The sequence below is a fragment of the Protomyctophum parallelum genome (genome assembly GCF_964188405.1).
Source record: "Protomyctophum parallelum genome assembly, chromosome: 12".
In the NCBI taxonomy this organism is placed as follows: Eukaryota; Metazoa; Chordata; class Actinopteri; order Myctophiformes; family Myctophidae; genus Protomyctophum; species Protomyctophum parallelum.
In genome coordinates, this window is record NC_139712.1 from 35,756,586 (window position 1) to 35,779,044 (window position 22,459).

At 45.0% G+C, this 22,459-nt stretch overlaps 1 protein-coding gene across 1 annotated transcript in view; it reads left to right on the forward strand.

Annotated features, from left to right (window-relative positions):
* Positions 1–22,459, forward strand: part of LOC310868025 (receptor-type tyrosine-protein phosphatase mu-like) — a 167,688-nt gene that overhangs the window by 135,970 nt on the left and 9,259 nt on the right. Inside the window, 6 exon segments of the mRNA XM_083778229.1 lie at positions 4,192–4,218; positions 8,263–8,474; positions 18,226–18,313; positions 20,001–20,077; positions 20,295–20,331; positions 20,553–20,650. Of these exon segments, the coding sequence (XP_083634355.1) occupies positions 4,192–4,218; positions 8,263–8,474; positions 18,226–18,313; positions 20,001–20,077; positions 20,295–20,331; positions 20,553–20,650 (539 nt within the window).

Here is a 22,459-nt window from a genome sequence, read left to right on the forward strand (position 1 = left end):
TAATGTCGCAGAGCTTTTAGGCCGTTGTTGGGCGGCGGGTGGGAAATTATAGGCCCGTAACTTGCTGTAAATTATATATTTGCAGTGCACTTTTAATAAATGGAACACAGCTGCCTAAACTTACACCAGACCTGCTGCCATGTTAGTTGTTGTTTCTTCATTTGATCTGGAAATGGATGATGACGTCACGTAACCATTTCGCGCGCACGGCAGCAACAAATAGGTGGAACATGGGTGTTTGGCGCGTACCTGCGGTTTGTGCGGTTTTCTGCCCCCTTGCGGTATAAAATTGTAATAGCGCGGTGTGCGATTAATGCGGTAAGCGCGACAGCCCTACCTGGGACAGACCCTTACCAGGAAGATCGTCACCACGGACGCCAGCATGTCGGGGTGGGGGGCCACCCACGACAGCAGGACGGCCAGAGGAGTGTGGCACAGAGCCATGAGACGTGCACACATCAACTATCTGGAGCTCCTGGCGGTCTTCCTTGCCCTGCGGCACTTCAAACCGCTTATCCAGGGGTGTCACGTTCTGGTTCGAACTGACAACACCACGACAATGTGCTATATCAACAAGCAGGGAGGGCTCAAATCCCTACGCCTGCACACGTTGGCACACAGGCTCCTGACATGGTGCCACGAGCATCTGCTGTCAGTCACGGCCTGCCATGTCCCAGGACTCCTGAACACAGGAGCCGACCTGTTGTCCAGAGGTCCACTCCGCTACCACGAATGGTCACTGCACAAGGAAGTAGCAGCTCAGATATGGGCCAGGTACGGCATGCCGGTGGCGGACCTGTTCGCATCAGAAGGGAACACGAAGTGTCAGTACTTCTTCTCCCTGACAGGGTCCCCGACTCTGGGCATGGATGCGTTGGCGCACCCTTGGCCGAGGGGCCTGCTTTACGCATTCCCTCCTCTGCCCCTGATCCCCCCCGCCCTGGCCAGGGTGAGGACTCAGGGCCTATGCATGCTACTGGTGGCCCCTGCTTGGGGGTCTTGGAGGTCGGACATAGTCCCACTCCTGTACGACCAACCCTGGCAGCTCCCGCTGCGGAGGGACCTGCTCACTCAAGCGGGGCAGGAGATCTTCCATCCACGTCCACAGGACCTGGACCTCTGGGTCTGGCCCGTGAGCAGGGCTCCAGCGTGCGACCTATTAGGTCGCATATGCGACTTAATTTCTTATGGTGATACTTAAAATTTAATGAGGTCGCACCGGTGATACTTGGAAATGTGCGGAAAAAAGAAAGAAAAACAATCCGTTTATTTATTTATTTTTACTCCGTCTCAACACTGAGGCACGGGCACCGGGCGGCTATTAGTAGTGCGATAATAAAGTATTACTTTGTTTTGGCTCAATCGAATCCCCTCTCTTTCTCTCTCTCTGCCTGCCTGCAAAGTCAATGCAAAGACGATAATTGCGCAAACAGGCGCAGCGCGACCTGCCGCGGTACAAACTGGACGAACCGAGGCGAATATATATTCAGGTCTGAACGCAGTTTATCCGTCACAAACTAATCTTTCTCAGCTGTACAATTTCACTGGAGCGCAGCGCACATATCTAACTGCATGATGATCAGTCATGATCTACACAGACAGCCGACTCCCGACCATAGACTGTAAGCTCCCGACCCAAACAATAGCCTAAGTGAGGAGGTAAACTTGTTGTTTGATTAAACATATAATGTGCCACGAAAAATAGCTTCCAAAGCTTGTTATGTTTGCATCGAGGAGGTAGCCTGTGTCCATACATGATGATCGGCCAACAAAATACATTAATCTCCCTCCCAGTGAGTGAAGAGCACTGATGCCTGATTTATTCTTCGTCGTACAAAGTGTGTGCTGAAAATGGCTGATCTACAAGCTCACAACACGTCGCGTCCGCGACATGTTGTGAGCTTGTAGATCAGCTATTTTCAGCACGCGGAGATATGCAGGCTCTGAGAGCATTTAGAAACTTTTGCCTTCACAATAAAAGTATGAAGCTTTCACAAGTTGGCCAACTTGGCCCATGAAGACAAGGAAAAGGATTAAGAATTCGGTGGCACTTCACATTGCAAAAGATTTTTTCCAAAATGTAAAAATATTATAATAAGGAATTAATTTGGATAATCGTAATGGGATATTGTACAAATTGTCACTTTATTAATCCCAAAGGTTTGGACTGCATTTAATTTTCAACACAAAACCTTAAACTGACTTTCTGTGTGTGGAATATAAATATTGCCTAGACTGAGTGACTTTGTGTTGGGTTCAAACCATCTACAGTGTTTTGAAGTATAACCAGGTAGGTTGCTGTTTTTCACACAGTGACCTTTGTAGGGGGGTTTTATGATTCAAACCTTTAATGGTGGAAACCACTACAAAAATAAATGGCGCCCTATGTGGGGGCACGATAAGATCATGTAATAATACCACGCTATACAAAGAAAGAAATGGTGCTACCTAATTTCTGGTGGCGCTACCAAATGAAAAGGTAGGTGGCACCAGTGCTACCTGTGAAAAAGTTAGTCTGGAGCCCTGCCCGTGAGGGGCTGAACCTGGATGCCGAAGGCCTTCCCCCGAACGTCATCACGACGATTCTAGGGGCGAGAGCCCTGTCTACTAGGCAACAATACAACACGGCCTGGACCGTGTTCGAACGTTGGTGTGCGGCCAGACCTATACGGGTTATCCCGTTTCAGGCTTCAGTGAGGCACATTCTGACCTTCTTGCAGGAATTCCTGGACAGAGGTCTAGGCCAATCCTCTGTGAAGGTCAACCTGGCGGCCATTTTGGCGTACCACGTGGGGGTAGACGGAAAGACAGTAGGTGAGAACCTGCTAGTCCGTCGTTTCATGGCTGGCGTTAGGCGAGCCTGTCCAGTTTCCAGATCTCTGGTCCCGTCCTGGGACCTGACTCTGGTGCTGGACGCCCTTTCACAGGGCCCCTTCGAGCCACTGGGGACAGTGGACTTGAAGTTCCTCATACTAAAAACTGCTCTGCTGGTCGCCTTGACGACTGCAAAGCGAGCCAGCGACATACATGCGCTTTCGGTCAACCCGAGCTGCATGAGATTCAGCGGGAACGACTCTAGAGTCTCTATTAGGCCGAGCCTCGCGTTCTTGCCTAAGAATTTCCCCTCTGGCTGCGCCCCGGTCGATCTGATGGCATTTCACCCGCCACCTTTCTCCTCTGTGGAGGATAGGAGGTTGAATTGCCTATGCCCGGTCAGAGCGCTGAGACACTATGTGGACATATGTGTCATGGGGTTCCCAAAGTAAGGGGAAACCGATAACGAAGGTAAGACTTTCACAATGGATTGTGGAAGCCATTCGTTTGGCATATGCCGAGAGAGGGGTGGAGCCCCCAGGGGGCTTGAGGGCTCACTCTACTAGGGGTATGTCTGCATCCTGGGCACTCGCTAAGGGTGTCCCCATTCAGGATGTCTGTACAGCGGCGAGCTGGTCGTCCCCTTCGACCTTCGCCACGTACTATAACTTGGATGTGGTGCCGTCTGCAATGGCTCATGCCGTTTTAGACGTCGCTTCCAGGTGAGAGGTGGGTTGGGTTGGCCGTCACAGGTGAAAAACCTGTGACGTTGGTTGGGACTTGTTCAACTGGTAGGTAGCTATACGGGAGTTTATATTTCCCCATAGGGCGATTCACTGAGTGAAGGAGTTTATAATAACTATAGGTTACTTTAGTAACCCCAGTTATTTAAACGACTGAGCGAGGTGAATCGCCCGAAAGACTACCCTTCTGACTTAACTAAGCAGAAGCCAATCTGGTTAACATGGAATGACCCGTATGGCATGTTGGGTACGTTATCACCCCGGTGGGAGGGGTGATCATCATGCCATGGGCGGGTAGAAGTCCCGACCAATGAAATTGTTCGTGAAGTATATGGTTTAATTCTGTGTGTTCGTGCCAGAGATGGCACTCCCCATAGGGCGATTCACCTCGCTCAGTCGTTTAAATAACTGGGGTTACTAAAGTAACCTATAGTTAATACTAATTGAGGCACTTATTGATAAAAATGCCTGGCTCAGAACCACGTACTGTACACTGTCTTTATCTTCCAACGCGCTGTGGAGAAAGAAAGATGAATTAGTTTCTGAGCCAGCCGTCTTGACATTTATTTTGGAGTGCCTTGGTTGTTTGTCACTAACTTTCTCTTTCTCTTCTTTCTCTCTGTGCTGACGTCAGACCCCTTCGTGCCGACCGCTATCCTGGGTAAGCCTTTTTCTTTTACCTTCCTAGTTCTATCAGCCAATCAGCAGCGAGCCTTGCTCTGCTACCACCACACATACAACATACTGTACAGGAAGTTGACATCAAGCACTTCCTGTGTTAGCCACTAGCGCAACAACATTAGCACAGGGCAGATGCTAATGTACACATGCTTGTAGCATAGAGACAAGGCAGGAAGCAAAACAAGACAGGAAAGAAGACAGGAGAAGAAAACAAGACAGGAGCAGAAAGCGAAAGAACTAGAGAGAGATATATAAAAATGGAGAGAACGAGAGAAGAAAGAGAGATTTTGCCTCGAGTTCATCCATCTCTGCTTGCTTGTTGTTGTCTCAGAAAGTTTGTTTATATTTTTTATATTTTCGTATCGTAAGTTTGACAGACATTTCTATTCGACGGTCATTTGACTTTTTTCTTTAACGTATTCTTTTTTTTTTAACCACATAAACCCTAGCATCCCGATTCTGTTTTTGGCAACAATTTGTCAAAGACTGCCGACAATCAGGAACATTTGGTGAAAATGTATCTATTTTTTTTGCCTGTATAAGTATAGGGTTTATGTGGTTAATGTTTTCTATTCTTTATGTTTTTTATGAATTATTGTTGTGTTTGTGAAGTGAGCGGTGGGCTTCACTCCATCCCCCCATTCACAACGACCACGTGATGTCACGCCTGTGTGTGGCCTCAGATCCCTGCATGGACACCACACATCACTTTAGACCGGGAGGGGGGGGAGGGGGAGGGGGCAAAAAAGGCCACGACGTGCTAAGCTAATAAGCATTTAGAAGCTATACAATTCATACGTTGTCTCCCTCTGCCCACGGAGAGACATTGCAACATTGCAACAATGTCCGAACTACAATCAAGATGGCAGTGAATTGTCTAAATTGCTTCAAATAACTTTAACTTTGAAGATAGGTAGTAGGTACTATACTGGGCACTGGCCTACGGCGACACAAGTCGGGAATGCATGCCATACCCGGTGATGCAATAACTATCACTCAGTGTGCAAAACAATATCTACCTCTGAATAAAACAATGTGCCACTTGATCACTATGGGAAAAGTACTCGTGATGTATTTTCAGGCAAATGGATCGCACAATAAGGGAGCTTTAGTCAAATTTTCTTTAACTGGTTGTGCAGAACTCTTGTTGTGTAGCGATCTAGCTACATAATGTTACCTACTGTATTATGCTAGGATACGACCACACAACAGAGGCATGTGTTCTAGTGCTACTTTGTAATGTAGGACAGACAGATGTTACTTAATAGTGTGTTCAGATGACCCTGCTCACTACAGAAGTTCACAGGTCCACTGTTTGAGTACTAAACACTCATAAACGGCAAAAACGACGATTTGTGCGATTATTTTTCAACTGTGCGATCCTTCGTTTAATTTTGTCCCAACTCGTCACCTTATTAAAACCTGGGAGTGAGAATGCAGGTGACCACTAGGCTAGGCTAGGCTAGGTGAGGCCAGGCCAGGCCAGGGGAAGGCAGGCTATCCTACGTTGGCAGGGCAAGATGAGGCTAGGCTATGTGAGGCTATAGGCGAAGTGAGGCTATAGGAAAAGTGAGTTTGGCTATTTGAGGCTAGGCAAAGTGAGGCTGGGTGATGTGAGTATCCTCGATTGGCAGGGCAAGATTAGGCTAGGCTTGGTGAGGCTAGGTGAAGTGAGGCTATAGATTAGGCTAGGCTTGGTGAGGCTAGGTGAAGTAAGGCTATAGATTAGGCTTGGTGAGGATAGGTGAAGTAAGGCTATAGATTAGGCTTGGTGAGGCTAGGTGAAGTAAGGCTATAGATTAGGCTTGGTGAGGCTAGGTGAAGTGAGGCTATAGATTAGGCTAGGCTTGGTGAGGCTAGGTGAAGTAAGGCTATATATTAGGCTTGGTGAGGCTAGGTGAAGTAAGGCTATAGATTAGGCTTGGTGAGGCTAGGTGAAGTAAGGCTATAGATTAGGCTTGGTGAGGCTAGGTGAAGTAAGGCTATAGATTAGGCTAGGCTTGGTGAGGCTAGGTGAAGTAAGGCTATAGATTAGGCTTGGTGAGGCTAGGTGAAGTGAGGCTATAGATTAGGCTAGGCTTGGTGAGGCTAGGTGAAGTAAGGCTATAGATTAGGCTAGGCTTGGTGAGGCTAGGTGAAGTAAGGCTATAGATTAGGCTAGGCTTGGTGAGGCTAGGTGAAGTAAGGCTATAGATTAGGCCAGGCTATGTGCGGCTAGGCGTGGCTAGACTAGGCTGGCAGGGCAAGATGAGGCTAAAGAATAGGCTAGGATAGCTGCTGAAACCTTAATGCTGCTTAAAAACTGTCTCCTCTCTTTTCTTTTCTATCCATTCCAATGATTAAAGTTCCCATTAATGGTAAGTGTGGCGATGTGTGAGGGAGGGCCAATCAGCATGCAGCCCACAACTCCTCCCCGCCTTGAAGTTATCAGTTGGCATGGCAACGCTGTCATTCACCACCCCTCATCCCAGCAACCCGCCTGCCCGTCACGTCATCCTAAACCAATTGTTTAGCAGGTCCCGCCTCCCTGGGGCCTCTCACTCTCTGATTGGATATTATGTATGTCGTTGTTGTTGTTGTGGTGCATTGTGTCTCATCTCTCCTCCACCAATCACTGGTCATTGCTCGTTACATCGCCGTCAGTGCAGCCATGATTGGTTGAGCTGTGTATGTAGAAGAGAGCTAACTGATTGGACAATGAGGTCTCAGGCCAGCCAATGAGAGCAGAGATAGAGATAGTACAGAGTTATCTGGATGCAGGCACGCCTTCGCGTCAAGAGATGCCTAAACCAGGCGTCTATTCCGGGTTTTTAAACAGCTGGTGGATGGAAATTACGCTCTCGCACGGCTGTAGTGTCAGCAAATAGACAGAAACGCTGCAGCGAGCGAGCGTCATTTCCATCCACCAGCTGTTTAAAAGCCCGGGAAGAGACGCCTGGTTTAGGTGTTTTCTTGCCGCCTCTTGACGCGAAGGTGTGAGTACTGGGTACAGGCATTCTCCTGTCAAACATGATGTCATAGAAGATGTCATAATTTATGATGTCATCCTCACTTCACACATGACAACCAGACATACAAACACTCAACACAATATTGATGTTAGTCACTATGTGATTGATTGATTGATTGATTGATTGATTTTGATTGATTGATTGATTGATTGATTGATTGATACATTGATTGAATGGACATATTAATAGCCTACAATCACATTATCATAATAACAGATAGTTATACATGTTTTGTATCTTTAATGGCACAATAAGACATAGACTTCTATTTCGTATATTTGTTTGCATTCCCTCTGTTGAGTCGCTCTTTGTCTTCTTAACCAATCAAACAACACAGATAAAGATATACTGTAAAGTATCTGAAAAACATAAAACCAATACCTGAGTCGTCCCAGCATGTCCCTAATCATAGCGATGTCATTGTAATGACCTCATCTTAGTGACCTCATCATAATTATGTCATCGTAATGACCTCACCATAGTCACCTCATCATAGTGATGTCATCATAGTGACCTCATCATAGTGACCTCATCATAGTGATGTCACCATAGTCACCTCATCATAGTGATGTCATCATAGTCACCTCATCATAGTGATGTCATTGTAATGACCTCATCATAGTGATGTCATCTTAGTGACCTCATCATAGTGATGTCACCATAATCACCTCATACTAGTGATGTCACCACATGACCTCATCATAGTGACCTCACAATAGTGACCTCATCATAGTGACCTCACATTAGGGTCCTCATCATAGTGACATGAGCACAGATGTGGATTGGTCTAAATTGTGACATTACTGTTAGGGTATGTCTGTCTGTGCAGCAGAACAAATCACAACCATTTGCTCCTCTCCTCTCCTCTCCTCTCCTCTCCTCTCCTCTCCTCTCCTCTCCTCTCCTCTCCTCTCCTCTCCTCTCCTCTCCTCTCCTCTCCTCTCCTCTCCTCTCCTCTCCTCTCCTCTCCTCTCCTCTCCTCTCCTCTCCTCTCCTCTCCTCTCCTGGTCCAGATGACAGCCACACTATGACCAGTGAGACCAGCAGTCTGGTGCAGCAGTCTCACAGTCAGAGTTATAAGAAGAAGCAGAGAGGAGCAGACGCTGCAGATGTTCCTCCTTATCAAACAGGACAGCTTCATCCAGCCATCAGAGTGGCTGATCTGCTGCAACACATCACCCAGATGAAATGTTCTGAAGGCTACGGATTCAAAGAGGAATATGAGGTGAGAAACAGCAATACACTGAAATATACTCATTAACAACTCATCACCCAGATGAAATGTTCTGAAGGCTACGGATTCAAAGAGGAATATGAGGTGAGAAACACTAATACACTGAAATATACTCACTAACAACTCATCACCCAGATGAAATGTTCTGAAGGCTACGGATTCAAAGAGGAATATGAGGGGAGAAACACTAATACACTGAAATATACTCATTAACAACTCATCACCCAGATGAAATGTTCTGAAGGCTACGCATTCAAAGAGAAATATGAGGTGATACATACGTACTAGTACCCTGAAATATACTCACTAACAATACCACATCACCCAGATTAAATTTGCGATGGACCAAAGGGTCTCTGTTTTTTGCCATTTTGCTTGTTAGTCAGGTTCACTATGTCACCTAATATAATTTCGTTCAAAATTTGTGGAGATTAGCAAGACAATACATCGATGTTTGCATTTGCACAGACGCCTGCATGGCCCCCATATTGGGCATTCAAAATGTCCACCATAAAATATATAATTTGGGCTATCTTGGCTTCTAGACAACATAGAAAGTTAATTAAATATGCTAATCCTATGTTTTCTGGGTCAAGGAATCCAATAAAGACCTAAAGGATTGTGCACAGGAACTTGCAGTGGCGCCCCCTAGAGGATGGCCAGGGAAATTCAGGTTCACTGTGTTAAACAATATACGTTGATATAACATTTTAGTAGATTAGCAAAACTATACATTTTTGAAATCTTCAGAGCATGGGGAATCCAAAATCTATGTTTGCATTTGCATAGATACCTGAAAGGGTGTCTAGAGAACTATCTTGGCTTCTAGACAACCCAGAAACTTAATTAAATATGTCTGGGTCAAGCAATGTAATAGAGACCAAATAATAGTGGTCAGGATCTTGCAGTGCAGCCCCCAAAGGGGTTGTCAGGGAAATAATCAAATCATGCTTCTAGATATGTCATATTAGGTACTATTCATTTACATATGTTTTACTTGTCTTGTTTCTCCACCATGTGATTATTGTTAATTTGTGTCACCTGTGTCCTTTTTTGCCCCAGCCTGGAAGCCTATCCCTGTGTTGATTGTCATTGAGTTCACCTGTGTCTACTTTGTTTCCCAGTGTATATAAGCCTGTCTGTTTCCTTGAATGTTTTTTGGATCATCTGTTTGTGTGACCTGTTTGCCATTGTATTCATCTTAAAAAGTAAGTACTGCAGAATAAACACTTGTTTTTTGCACTCTTAACATTTTCCTCTTGCCTTTGGGATGAACTCATAAATCTTCTGACAGTTATCTAACTACTGTTAGTTATTGTATCTTTCTAGAATAATTTTCAAATCACTTTATGAACTTAGTTTGCCATAGCATCTGTCTAGCTAACATGATTAGTCACTGTGTTGATAATACATAACTGAATTATTGATATTAAATTATGGCTTTTGGTTTTTGGTGTGCCACCCCAAGATATTCAGTGACCTTCTGTGGGTACCACTGTCCTATGTATAATATACGGTGGATGTTATTCTGTACTTTCAGGCCATAACTCATGATGGCTGAAAGCCCTGATCACAACAACTCCAAGCCTGTTGACTGGAAACTATGCATCTTCTTTTAGGAGTCTGACACTAGCAAAGGGGCATTTGTTCTGAGTCCTAGGCCCGAATCATACCAGAAAGTACTTGACGTGGTGGCTGAGCGAGCCAGAGTACATGATGGGAAATTTGTTTCAATTCAAAGCCGTCTCCAAGGATGTACCAAAGACATGCTTCTAGAAAAGAAAACAACATGGCATCGAAGCTGCTATTCTTCTGCCACAAACCAAGCAGAGTTGCAGCGAGCCAGAGACCGCTTCAAACATTCGATATCCTCAGGACAATGTGCCATAAAAAAACCTGGCTATAGAAGATCAGCCACAACAACGGAAGCTGATACACCTGGAACATCAATGCCATTCACAAGATCTGCGACAAACCCTTTGTCAAAAGACAAGTGCTTCTTCTGTCAGTCAAGTAATGATCAAGCTCTCCTCACAGTTAGAACCGAGAACTCAGGGAAGGCACTCAGGCAAGCAGTACACATTTCCCAAGATCCAGTGTTGATGACAAGATTAAGCACTGCAATATCGCCAAGTGATGCCCATGCAATAGATGTCAGATATCATAAGCAGTGCTGGACAAAACATGTGTTTCATGTCATCAGGGATCATACCAGTGACAAAGCCAAATCCAAAACAGCAGCCCTACCCATGCAGATGTCATGCTTGATCGAGTTGATCAATCTTGTTGACATACAAACTCAAAACAAAGCATATCTACCCATGGATGACGTGGAAAGAACATACATCTCCATGCTTGGGGGTAGCGAGGAGGCACAGAAGCACACACCAATGCTAACAAGACAATGGCTGAAGGATAGGATTGTTCAAGAGTTACCAAGTGTGAAGTCTGTGAGGCAGAAAGACAGAAGAAATTGTGAAGTGAAAAGTGAAAGTGAAATTGACAGCATGAAGATTTTATACAAGACAGCTAATCTAATACGCAGAAGAATTGTGAACTTCACCGATGAGAAGAAACAGTCAGACATGGTTAACGTATTGAGCAGGGCAGAAGATGTTCCACCAGAGTTGTACAGCCTTATCTGTTGGATTATGGTAGGACCCGAAGAGGAGTTGCAAACAGAGATGAGGTCCAGGACAGTGAACCAATTAGCACTGACATTAAGCCAGAACATCAAGTATGCTTTCAAAACCAAAAAGCAGGTGCAACACCAACCCAAGCAGTTGACAGAGACATTCCGGATACAACGTGCCCGAGAAAATCCACAGGTTCTGGGTTTGGCACTTACCATTCATCACGACACCAGGAACAAGAAACTAATAGACCTCCTTCATTCACATAATTATTGTGTACCATACGGTCGGTCACTGCTTTTGGAAACGGCTATAGCCAATGCTGTTGTTGAAAATACAAGACGGTTTGATGGCCTGTACGTCCCTCCCTTCCTCAAAAAAGGAACATTTGTGTTCTTTGCAGTTGACAATACTGACTTTGCCGAGGATACAGCATACATGGCACTCTATGAACTTCTCCTCGACAAGTTTTTCACAGAAAAGCCAAACCTCAAATCGACCTGCTCAAAGCCAGTCAATGACATCCAGGAAGCTTGTGCAAGTTCAGCAGTTGACAGAAGCGCAAGTCCAGAAGGCATTGCTAATGCCAGTGACTACCTGCTTCAAACACTTAGTGACGAAAATGTTATTGAGCAGCTGAAAACATGGGAAGCAGAAAAACACTCTAAATCTGTAATGTTTAAGTCAATAACAAATTACCTTCACCGTGTTGAAACCATCCTATTTTTCATTGAAGCTTCAAGAAATTCTGAAATGGTTCTCCACCTGCAAGCTGGAGAGGCACTAAGCAAGCTCTTCTTTGCCCTAGATCGCATTAAATACAAACGGCTTTGGCCACGCTACATCGCAGACATGCAGGAATTGAAGAGAAGTCATCCGGAAACCTGGCATGAACTTGAGGATGGAAATATATCTGTCACGAAGAGTGAGATACCGTTTGTCTCCATTGGAGCAGACCACGCATGTGAACAATTAAATAAGATTATGAAGGTTCACTCTGGTTTAATTGGTATTTCCAATAATGCCAATGCACGGCAGCGGTTCTTTATGGCCACACCAGAGATGTCACGCCTCTCAACAGAGTTCAAGGGGCAATTTGGTGTCACTGCTCATAAAGCCAAAGAACACCATGAGGTACAGCCAAGTGCTGTCAGGAAAGAGCATGATGCTGTAAACAAGATCAAGGCAGCGATACTTAGTCATGGGAATCCCTTTGAAGCAGAAGGTGATCAGCTGTACAATTTTATGACACATGCATATGTTCCCCAAGAGTCTGTCCCACAGATTTTGAATATTGACGAGAATGGCCAGAAATTGTACGAAGACTATGTTGCCGAACGTATCAATGGAAACGTAAGTTTGTGGGCACCTGTGAAGAAGCAGAACAATGCCATGTTTCTGTCAGGAAACAAAAAGCAAACCATTAAGGTCCGTGACAAATCAGTGGATCTGACCGAAACAAAAGAGCTATATGGACGGTTTATGGTTCTAGCCAGATCGAACCGAGACATTGATCAGAAGAATGCATTTGGCAACTACGAGTTTACTCTGACGCCCAGAGCATTGTTTGCCCCAGATGGCTCTGTCCTTCCTTGTAATGACAAATCAAAGCTCATCCATTGCCTGGAAAATATGAAAATCACACACGATGAAACCCATCAGAATGAAGAAACACCAACATCTGACAAACGCGCTGAGAGTAGAAAAATTGCCATTGTGGATGGAATGGTTCTTGTCCAACAGATGACAAAGAAACGTGGGACAATCAGCACGGTGAAAGATCTCAGCCAGCAGTTCAATGACAAACTCCTCGTGATGACCGCTGATTTCGAAGAGGTTATTCTGGTCTTTGACACCTACCAAACTGAGTCACTGAAGCAGAAAACAAGACAGAAACGACGACATGGCAAAGATCCCATTCAGTATCAGATTGATGACGACACAAAAATCGAACACATCCCAATGGCACGCTTCCTATCCCACGAAAAGACAAAAGATGATCTAACTAATTACCTTGCACAAGCTATTCTCAAGATGAATGAAAACTCCCCAAAGTTATTCATCACATCAGCTTCAGGCCGCACAAGAAGCAACCAGGACATGCAGATCGAAGAAAACAACCACGAGGAGGCTGATACATTGATGATTTGCTTAGCTGCAGCTGCATCACAGCGCTGTCCTAAAGCACGGATTGTCTTCTTCAGCCCAGATACTGATGTCTTGGTTCTGGCTGTTGCACATTATGAGAAGCTCTGCAAAAACACTGCTATATGCATGGTATCAGGCACGTTGGAGATTGAGCCAATCTGGAATGCGCTGGGACGAGACAAGGCAGCAGCATTACCGGTATTTCATGCATTCACTGGAGCAGACACTGTTGGAAGGTTCTCTGGAATAGGAAAAACCAAGTGGTTTCAACAGTACATAAAGATTGACAGGGACATCATCTCAGCACTGATGAAACTAACAGAAGAAGGCGACCTAACACAGGAGGTGAAGGATGCATTGGCCAACTTTGTATGCATGCTGTACTGCCCAAAGGGCATCCATATAACAAGCATTCCTGAACTCAGGTGGTATCTGTTTTGCAAACATCTGGCAGAAAGCAGCAAGTTGCCTCCTACAGTTGGTGCCCTTGAGGAGCACATTGAACGTGTGCCAAGCCACTGTGATGTGGCAGAGTCTTTTTGACCCACTCAAACATGGCTATTATCAAAATAGCCATGGTGAGATACTCCCTACCACTACAAAGGTTCCACCTGCACCACAGGCCATTGTAGAGTTGGTCAGATGTCAGTGCAAAACCCATTGCACAACCCAGAGATGTTCATGCAGGAGACACAACTTGGCTTGCACAGAACTTTGTTTGTGTGGTGAATGCGAAAACGACGCAGACTGCAATGTGGAAAATGACACTCCGGACAGTGATGAAGAGCTGTAAAATAATATTCCTGAATGATAGATGTAGATATTGTATATAGTTTAATCTTATAACTTGTCGATAATCTCTTTGCACTTTAATGTGTAATCTCATGTACATGCCTGCTGCTAATGTAGAAATATAAAGACTATGTTTTCAATTTACATTTGCTTTCTTGCTTTTCTATAACCCTGAGATATAAATTGAGGTCTGTTTTGAACTCCTTGACCTGGAAAAGCTATCTAATTAAGGTTCTAGGTTGTCTAGAATCCAAGACAGCACAAATTAGGCTATATATTTTATGGTGTCCATAAAACAACCAATATGGCGGCCATGCATGTATCTGTGCAAATGCAAACGAGGATTTTTGGATTCCCCATGCTCTGAAGATACCAAAAATGTATAGTTTTTGCTAATCTAAAAATGTAAACAAAAGTATATTGTTTAACATAGTAAACCTGAATTTCTCTGGCCATCCTCTAGGGGGCGCTACTGCAAGTTCCTGTGCACAATCCTTTAGGTGTCCTTGACCCAGAAAACATAGGATTAGCACATTTAATTCACTTTCTATGTTGTCTAGAAGCCAAGATAGCATAAATTATATATTTTATGGTGGCCATTTTGAACGTCCAATATGGCGGCCATGCAGGTGTCTGTGCAAATGCAAACATCAATTTTTGGATTCCCCATGTTCTGAACATTAAGAAAATGTATTGTTTTGCTAATCTCCACAAATTTTGAACAAAAACACATAGTGAACCTGACTTCATTGCAGCTTTTCATCCACAGACAATCCAAATGTGTGGGTGTAATTGAGCTCAGAAAACCTAAAATAAATAAAAATAAATGAAAATGAATGTCATGAAAACCTTTAAATCACTCAATTATTACCAGTTACCACCTACCTCTCTAGTCCACGCAGACATAGAATATAATCAGATCAGACATAATCAGTAGGCGGAGAAGAATCTCTGAAAGTCTGGCTTTGCGAGACTGGAGTGTAACTCACTGCGGAGGCTGGTGAAAACATTTCAGGCTCTTAGGCTCACCGCGCTACTATACCACCCATGGCGTCTGTCTAGCACCACCAACACTGTACTGTCAGTCAAAGGCCCCTCGGCATCAGTATCAAGGATGCCTCTCTCCTCTCTGTATTGTCCTCTTCTCACGTAGAGGTGTATGGGCTACATGTGCCTACGGACAAAATACAACACATTCAACAACAGGTTTTTTTTACCCATCAGCTGTTATTCTGTTCAACTCTAAATCCCCTGTTCCCCACACACCTTAAACCTCGTCTTTGGCCTTCCAGGCAGCTCCATCTTCGGCATCCTTCTCCCAATGCAGCCCCCCCCCATACCCCACCTCCTCTGCAGCCCCCCCCATACCCCACCTCCTCTGCAGCCCCCCCCATACCCCACCTCCTCTGCAGCCCCCCCCATACCCCACCTCCTCTGCAGCCCCCCCCCCATACCCCACCTCCTCTGCAGCCCCCCCCCCCCATACCCCACCTCCTCTGCAGCCCCCCCCCCATACCCCACCTCCTCTGCAGCCCCCCCCATACCCCACCTCCTCTGCAGCCCCCCCCATACCCCACCTCCTCTGCAGCCCCCCCCATACCCCACCTCCTCTGCAGCCCCCCCCATACCCCACCTCCTCTGCAGCCCCCCCCCATACCCCACCTCCTCTGCAGCCCCCCCCCATACCCCACCTCCTCTGCAGATGTCCAAACCATCTCAACTTCACATCTTGCCTTTATCCCCAAACCTTCTAACCCGATCCTCTGACACAAATGGACTCTTCTGCCTATATTATGCTGTACATACACTAACACAGATGAATAATCTAATAATAATAATCTTATAATCTTAACACCCACTAGCACACATTAACACACACACACATGGCACCTCCCTCTCTCTCTCCATTTATTGAAAGACTGTCTTTAAGAATCTGCCAGTCCCAGTCTGTTTAGCTCTCCTGTGTGTGTGTGTGTGTGTGTGTGTGTGTGTGTGTGTGTGTGTGTGTGTGTGTGTGTGTGTGTGTGTGTGTGTGTGTGTGTGTGTGTGTGTGTGTGTGTGTGTGTGTGTGTGTGCGTGCGCGCGCGCGCGCGCGTGTGTGTGTGTGTGTGTGCATTAGGTAACATCCATTTGCAACTTTCTGCTGAAGAATAAACATGTGTCATGCACATCCACGTGCATGCACACACACACACACACGCACACACCTCTGTTTTGGCCCACTATAGCTGGTGGGAATATTTATAATGCATATATACGTGTGTGTGTGTGTGTGTGTGTGTGTGTGTGTGTGTGTGTGTGTGTGTGTGTGTGTGTGTATGTGTACTCAGTATTCATAATGGATCAGCCCTGAGGGCAGCCCAATGGCGGGAAGCACACGCACGCACAAACACACGCACGCACACACTCACGCACGCACGCACGCACACACACACACACACACACAGACACACACACACACACACGCACACACACACACACACACACACACACACCATTCACCCTCCATTTGCAGAGTTCACACTGAGAAGCTATCGCAGTGTCTCTGTCTTTGTCTCCTGCTCTCTCTTTCGGTTTAGTCTCTCTCTCATTATCTCTCTTTTTTCTGGCTCTCATTAACTCTCTCTCGCTCTCTCTCTCTCCATATATGGAGTGTGTGGTGACGGACTGACAGGTTTTGCAGGTTTTCATAGTAAACTGCGACCTACGGTCACAATTTCAGTATTTCTAATTTCCAATACTGTTACTTCTACTCCACTATATCTCGGATACAAATATTGTACATTTACTCCACTACAATTATTTGAAAACTTTAGTTACTAGGTACTTTAAAGATTTATTTATGAAAACATACATTAACCACTTCAACACTATACACATTTTGGTCATTTGAAAATAGCAGATCTACAAGCTCACAAAGAGCTTGTAGATCAGCTATTTTCTTAACTTGTGAAATGGGACATTTTGCAATATGAGTACTTTTACTGTTAGTACTAAGTATATTGTGTTGCAGATACATTTGTAATTTTACTTGAGTACATTTTGAATACAGGACTTTTACTTGTAACGGAGTACATATTGCAGTATTTATACTTTTAAGTAAAACGTTTTTTGGACTTTTTCCACCACATACATATTTACTGTGAATATATTGCATGGCTTTTATAGATATTATTTATTTCATCAAGACTAAATTGTATTTTATTGTATTTTGTAATCCAGTTTGTTTAAAATAATATTCTGTTACGTTAAGAAAAACAACAACCCTGTATTAAATATTTATATTCCTCTTCTGCTTCAAGAGGCTGATCATTAATCAACACATGTTGATTAATGTTCACACGGACGGACGCACGCACGCACGGACGCACACACACACACACACACACACACACACACACACACAACTGAGTACTATATGAATAATTCATAAGTTTTAATTCAAGTGAGTTCAAATGTACATACAAAGCTGTTTTTAGGGGGGGGTTTCTCCCTATTTTGCTACTTTCCTAGTTCAAACAATAATAATGAGACGAAATAGTTGTTGGTCCAAAGACTTTCTCTTTGGCAGTGCAAACGTATGCTTTTTCATGCCAATAAAGCTCCTTTGAATTGAAATTAATAGCATTTAGAGACAGACATGGAGTAAGAGAGAGAGAGAGAGGGAGAGAGAGAGAGAGAGAGATACTGTAGATAGAGAGAGAGATACTGTAGATAGAGAGAGAGAGAGAGAGAGATACTGTAGATAGAGAGAGAGAGAGAGGCGGGGGGGGGTATAGATAAAGAGTCTGAAACATTTCTGATTTACATTATTCATAGAGGTTCATAACTGTGTGTGTGTGTGTGTGTGTGTGTGTGTGTGTGTGTGTGTGTGTGTGTGTGTGCACGCGTGCGCATGCGTGCAGTGTGTGTGCCTCCGTGTGCACACTTGTGCTCTCATTTACTCTAATTTTGATCAGCTTTGCTGTCAAACTTAGATGGCCTCTGGTGTGTGTGTGTGTGTGCGTGTGCGTGTGCGTGTGCGTGTGCGTGTGCTTGCTTGCGTGCGTGGGCATTATATTAAAGTGCCTCTTAATAACTTACTTTTAGTAATCTCCCTACCTGTCTAATTGCCTGCCTGTGTGTGTGTGTGTGTGTGTGTGTGTGTGTGTGTGTGTGTGTGTCTCTAGAGTTTCTTCGAGGGTCAGTCGGCAGCGTGGGACTCGGCCAAGAAGGACGAGAACCGCATGAAGAATCGCTATGGCAACATCATCGCCTGTACGTATACGGGCTATGGGAGAGTTAGAATGGTGTAAAAGGAGAACAATGAGCTGTCCGTACGGGCTATGGGAGAGTTAGAATGGTGCAAAAGGAGAACAATGAGCTGTCCGTACGGGCTATGGGAGAGTTAGAATGGTGCAAAAGGAGAACAATGAGCTGTCCGTACGGGCTATGGGAGAGTTAGAATGGTGTAAAAGGAGAACAATGAGCTGTCCATACGGGCTATGGGAGAGTTAGAATGGTGCAAAAGGAGAACAATGAGCTGTCCGTACGGGCTATGGGAGAGTTAGAATGGTGCAAAAGGAGAACAATGAGCTGTCCGTACGGGCTATGGGAGAGTTAGAATGGTGCAAAAGGAGAACAATGAGCTGTCCGTACGGGCTATGGGAGAGTTAGAATGGTGCAAAAGGAGAACAATGAGCTGTCCGTACGGGCTATGGGAGCGTTAGAATGGTGCAAAAGGAGAACAATGAGCTGTCCGTACGGGCTATGGGAGCGTTAGAATGGTGCAAAAGGAGAACAATGAGCTGTCCGTACGGGCTATGGGAGCGTTAGAATGGTGCAAAAGGAGAACAATGAGCTGTCCGTACGGGCTATGGGAGAGTTAGAATGGTGCAAAAGGAGAACAATGAGCTGTCCGTACGGGCTATGGGAGCGTTAGAATGGTGCAAAAGGAGAACAATGAGCTGTCCGTACGGGCTATGGGAGAGTTTGAATGGTGCAAAAGGAGAACAATGAGCTGTCCGTACGGGCTATGGGAGAGTTTGAATGGTGCAAAAGGAGAACAATGAGCTGTCCGTACGGGCTATGGGAGAGTTTGAATGGTGCAAAAGGAGAACAATGATCTGTCCGTACGGGCTATGGGAGAGTTTGAATGGTGCAAAAGGAGAACAATGAGCTGTCCGTACGGGCTATGGGAGAGTTTGAATGGTGCAAAAGGAGAACAATGAGCTGTCCGTACGGGCTATGGGAGAGTTAGAATGGTGCAAAAGGAGAACAATGAGCTGTCCGTACGGGCTATGGGAGAGTTAGAATGGTGCAAAAGGAGAACAATGAGCTGTCCGTACGGGCTATGGGAGAGTTTGAATGGTGCAAAAGGAGAACAATGAGCTGTCCGTACGGGCTTTGGGAGAGTTTGAATGGTGCAAAAGGAGAACAATGAGCTGTCCGTACGGGCTATGGGAGAGTTAGAATGGTGCAAAAGGACAACAATGAGCTGTCCGTACGGGCTATGGGAAAGTTAGAATGGTGCAAAAGGACAACAATGAGCTGTCCGTACGGGCTATGGGAGAGTTAGAATGGTGCAAAAGGAGAACAATGAGCTGTCCGTACGGGCTATGGGAGAGTTAGAATGGTGCAAAAGGAGAACAATGAGCTGTCCGTACGGGCTATGGGAGAGTTAGAATGATGCAAAAGGAGAACAATGAGCTGTCCGTACGGGCTATGGGAGAGTTAGAATGGTGTAAAAGGAGAACAATGAGCTGTCCGTACGGGCTATGGGAGAGTTAGAATGGTGTAAAAGGAGCTGTCCGTACGAGGACACAAGGTTATCTAAGAAATATGGAGCAACAATAGATAAAATCAGCCGGAATGGCATAGTGTACTGTACAGCAGTGCTAATCGTGTGTGTGTGTGTGTGTGTGTGTGTGTGTGTGTGTGTGTGTGTGTGTGTGTGTGTGTGTAGATGATCACTCTCGTGTTCGTCTACAGCCACAGGACGGAGAGAGCGGCTCAGATTATATCAACGCAAACTATGTGGATGTAAGTAAACCTGTCTGTCTGTCTGTCTGTCTGTCCACATTAAAAACATCACAAACTGAAACTGGACCTAATAATGTAAAACTTTTTCTCCTCTCCTCTCCTCTCCTCTCCTCTCCTCTCCTCTCCTCTCCTCTCCTCTCCTCTCCTCTCCTCTCCTCTCCTCTCCTCTCCTCTCCTCTCCTCTCCTCTCCTCTCCTCTCCTCTCCTCTCCTCTCAGGGGTACCACAGACCTAATCACTACATTGCTACTCAAGGTAAGAAATGCAATGCACACACACACACACACACACACACACACACACACACACACACACACACACACACACACACACACACTTTGGACACATACACATACAATGTATTAACAAAGTGTGTGTGTGTGTGTGTGTGTGTGTGTGTGTGTGTGTGTGTGTGTGTGTGTGTGTGTGTGTGTGTGTGTGTGTGTGTGTGTGTGTGTGTGTGTGTGTGTGTGTAGGTCCCATGCAGGAGACAGTGTATGACTTTTGGAGGATGGTTTGGCAGGAAAACACTGCAGCCATCGTCATGGTAACCAACCTGGTGGAAGTGGGCAGGGTGAGTCTCACGCAGGCACGCACGCACGCAGGCACACAGAATACGTTGAATAACAACCAAAAATATTAATATCCTATCATTGTTCCGCCCGTTAAAACCTTGTAAGGACGCCAATTAACAAAGCAGCTAATTAACTGGTCAGAGCAGTATTCTCAAAGGTTTTAATTTCAAGGATCCCAAATGTTATGTTATGAATTTGGCCGCGGACCCCCATCCTAAAATATGTTTGTGCCAGGGACGCCCACACAACATGTTCTTTTATTTCTGTTGTTCTTCTTTGTTCATTTGTTCTGATAGCCAAAGTATCATTTTGATCAGGTGTAATGTTTTCGGGGGATCATTTCAACCGCACACATCTTGTATGGGGGTCCCTGGTACAGAACGCGCTCCCGTGGCCAAATATAGATATTTAATTTGGGGGTCCAAGACATTGAAATGTTTAAGAGGAGGCAGACTGAGAGACAGTCTGCTTGAAAAAAAAAAAAAAAAAAAAGAAGTTGGGGGGGGTGGAGGGTGTGGAGGGGTGGGGGGGGGGTAATCAGCCTGATCTATCCCACAATCCTCCTCTGTTCCTCTCTTGAGCAGATCCCAGGTGCATTGTGGGTAATGAGAGTTGGGAAAGGAGAACACGCCCCCAGGTGTGTGTGAGTGTGTGTGTGTGTGTGTGTGTGTGTGTGTGTGTGTGTGTGTGTGTGTGTGTGTGTGTGTGTGTGTGTGTGGTTGGATGCGTGCATGAGCATGTTCACACACGCACGCTGGCGTGTGTGTGTGTGTGTGTGTGTGTGTGTGTGTGTGTGTGTGTGTGTGTGTGTGTGTGTGTGTGTGTGTGTGTGTGTGTGTGTATTTGCCTGCGAGTGTGTATGTGTCTGCGTGCGTGTGTGCACCCCCCCAGGCTCTCATGGTATCTGGAACATAGCTAAGGTTTTCTCAAGGTTCTTGAGCAGGACAGAGTTTAATAGAGAGACAGACAGACAGACAGACAGACAGACAGACAGACAGACAGACAGACAGACAGACAGACAGACAGACAGAGATGTAAACTAAGCAAAAAAAATTAAAAGCCATCCATTTAAATCAATCAATTTTATGTATACTATAGTCTCCAGACACTTTGCATATAGAGTATGTGCAGATTGGAGGTTGGAGGAGTGGACCAGGACTCTGTCAGTACAAACTAAAGCTCTCCATCCATCACCATGCAGCCTCATCCATACATACTGCTACAGGCCGGGATACATTATCCTCAAGTTACTTACGTATAATCTTGAGGTAGTTTTGACTTTTTTGCAGTATTTCCATATTCCTTAACTTTGTATTATTGTAATATTGTACTTTTTACTCCACTGCAATTATTTGAAAACTTTAGTTTCTAGTTTATTTTTGGATTATTATTTTTACAAAACATAAATGAACTTCGACTATTTGAGAATAGCAGATCTACAAAGATCTACAAAGATTAATTTAATACATTTTGAAAGGTTGTGATTATCATTATTATTTTCCCCCACATTTCCTGAAAAGTTAAACTTTTGGACATACAGTAAAAGGTTCCCACCCGATAGCGAGGATATGCTCCCTTAAACCATTTAGACGCATCTGTGTCAACTTATAGTTTTTTCACAATTCTTCTAAAATAGCAGATCTACAAGCTCATAGCACGAGTGCCCCGCTACGAGCTTGTAGATCTGCTATTTTAGAAAAATTGTAAAAAATGTGTGCAAATCATTGAATGTATATTCTTTCACAGCACAGGGGGGAGGGGTGTCCCTGGAACAACATTTTCAGATGGGGGTTGGCGGCCAATTACAG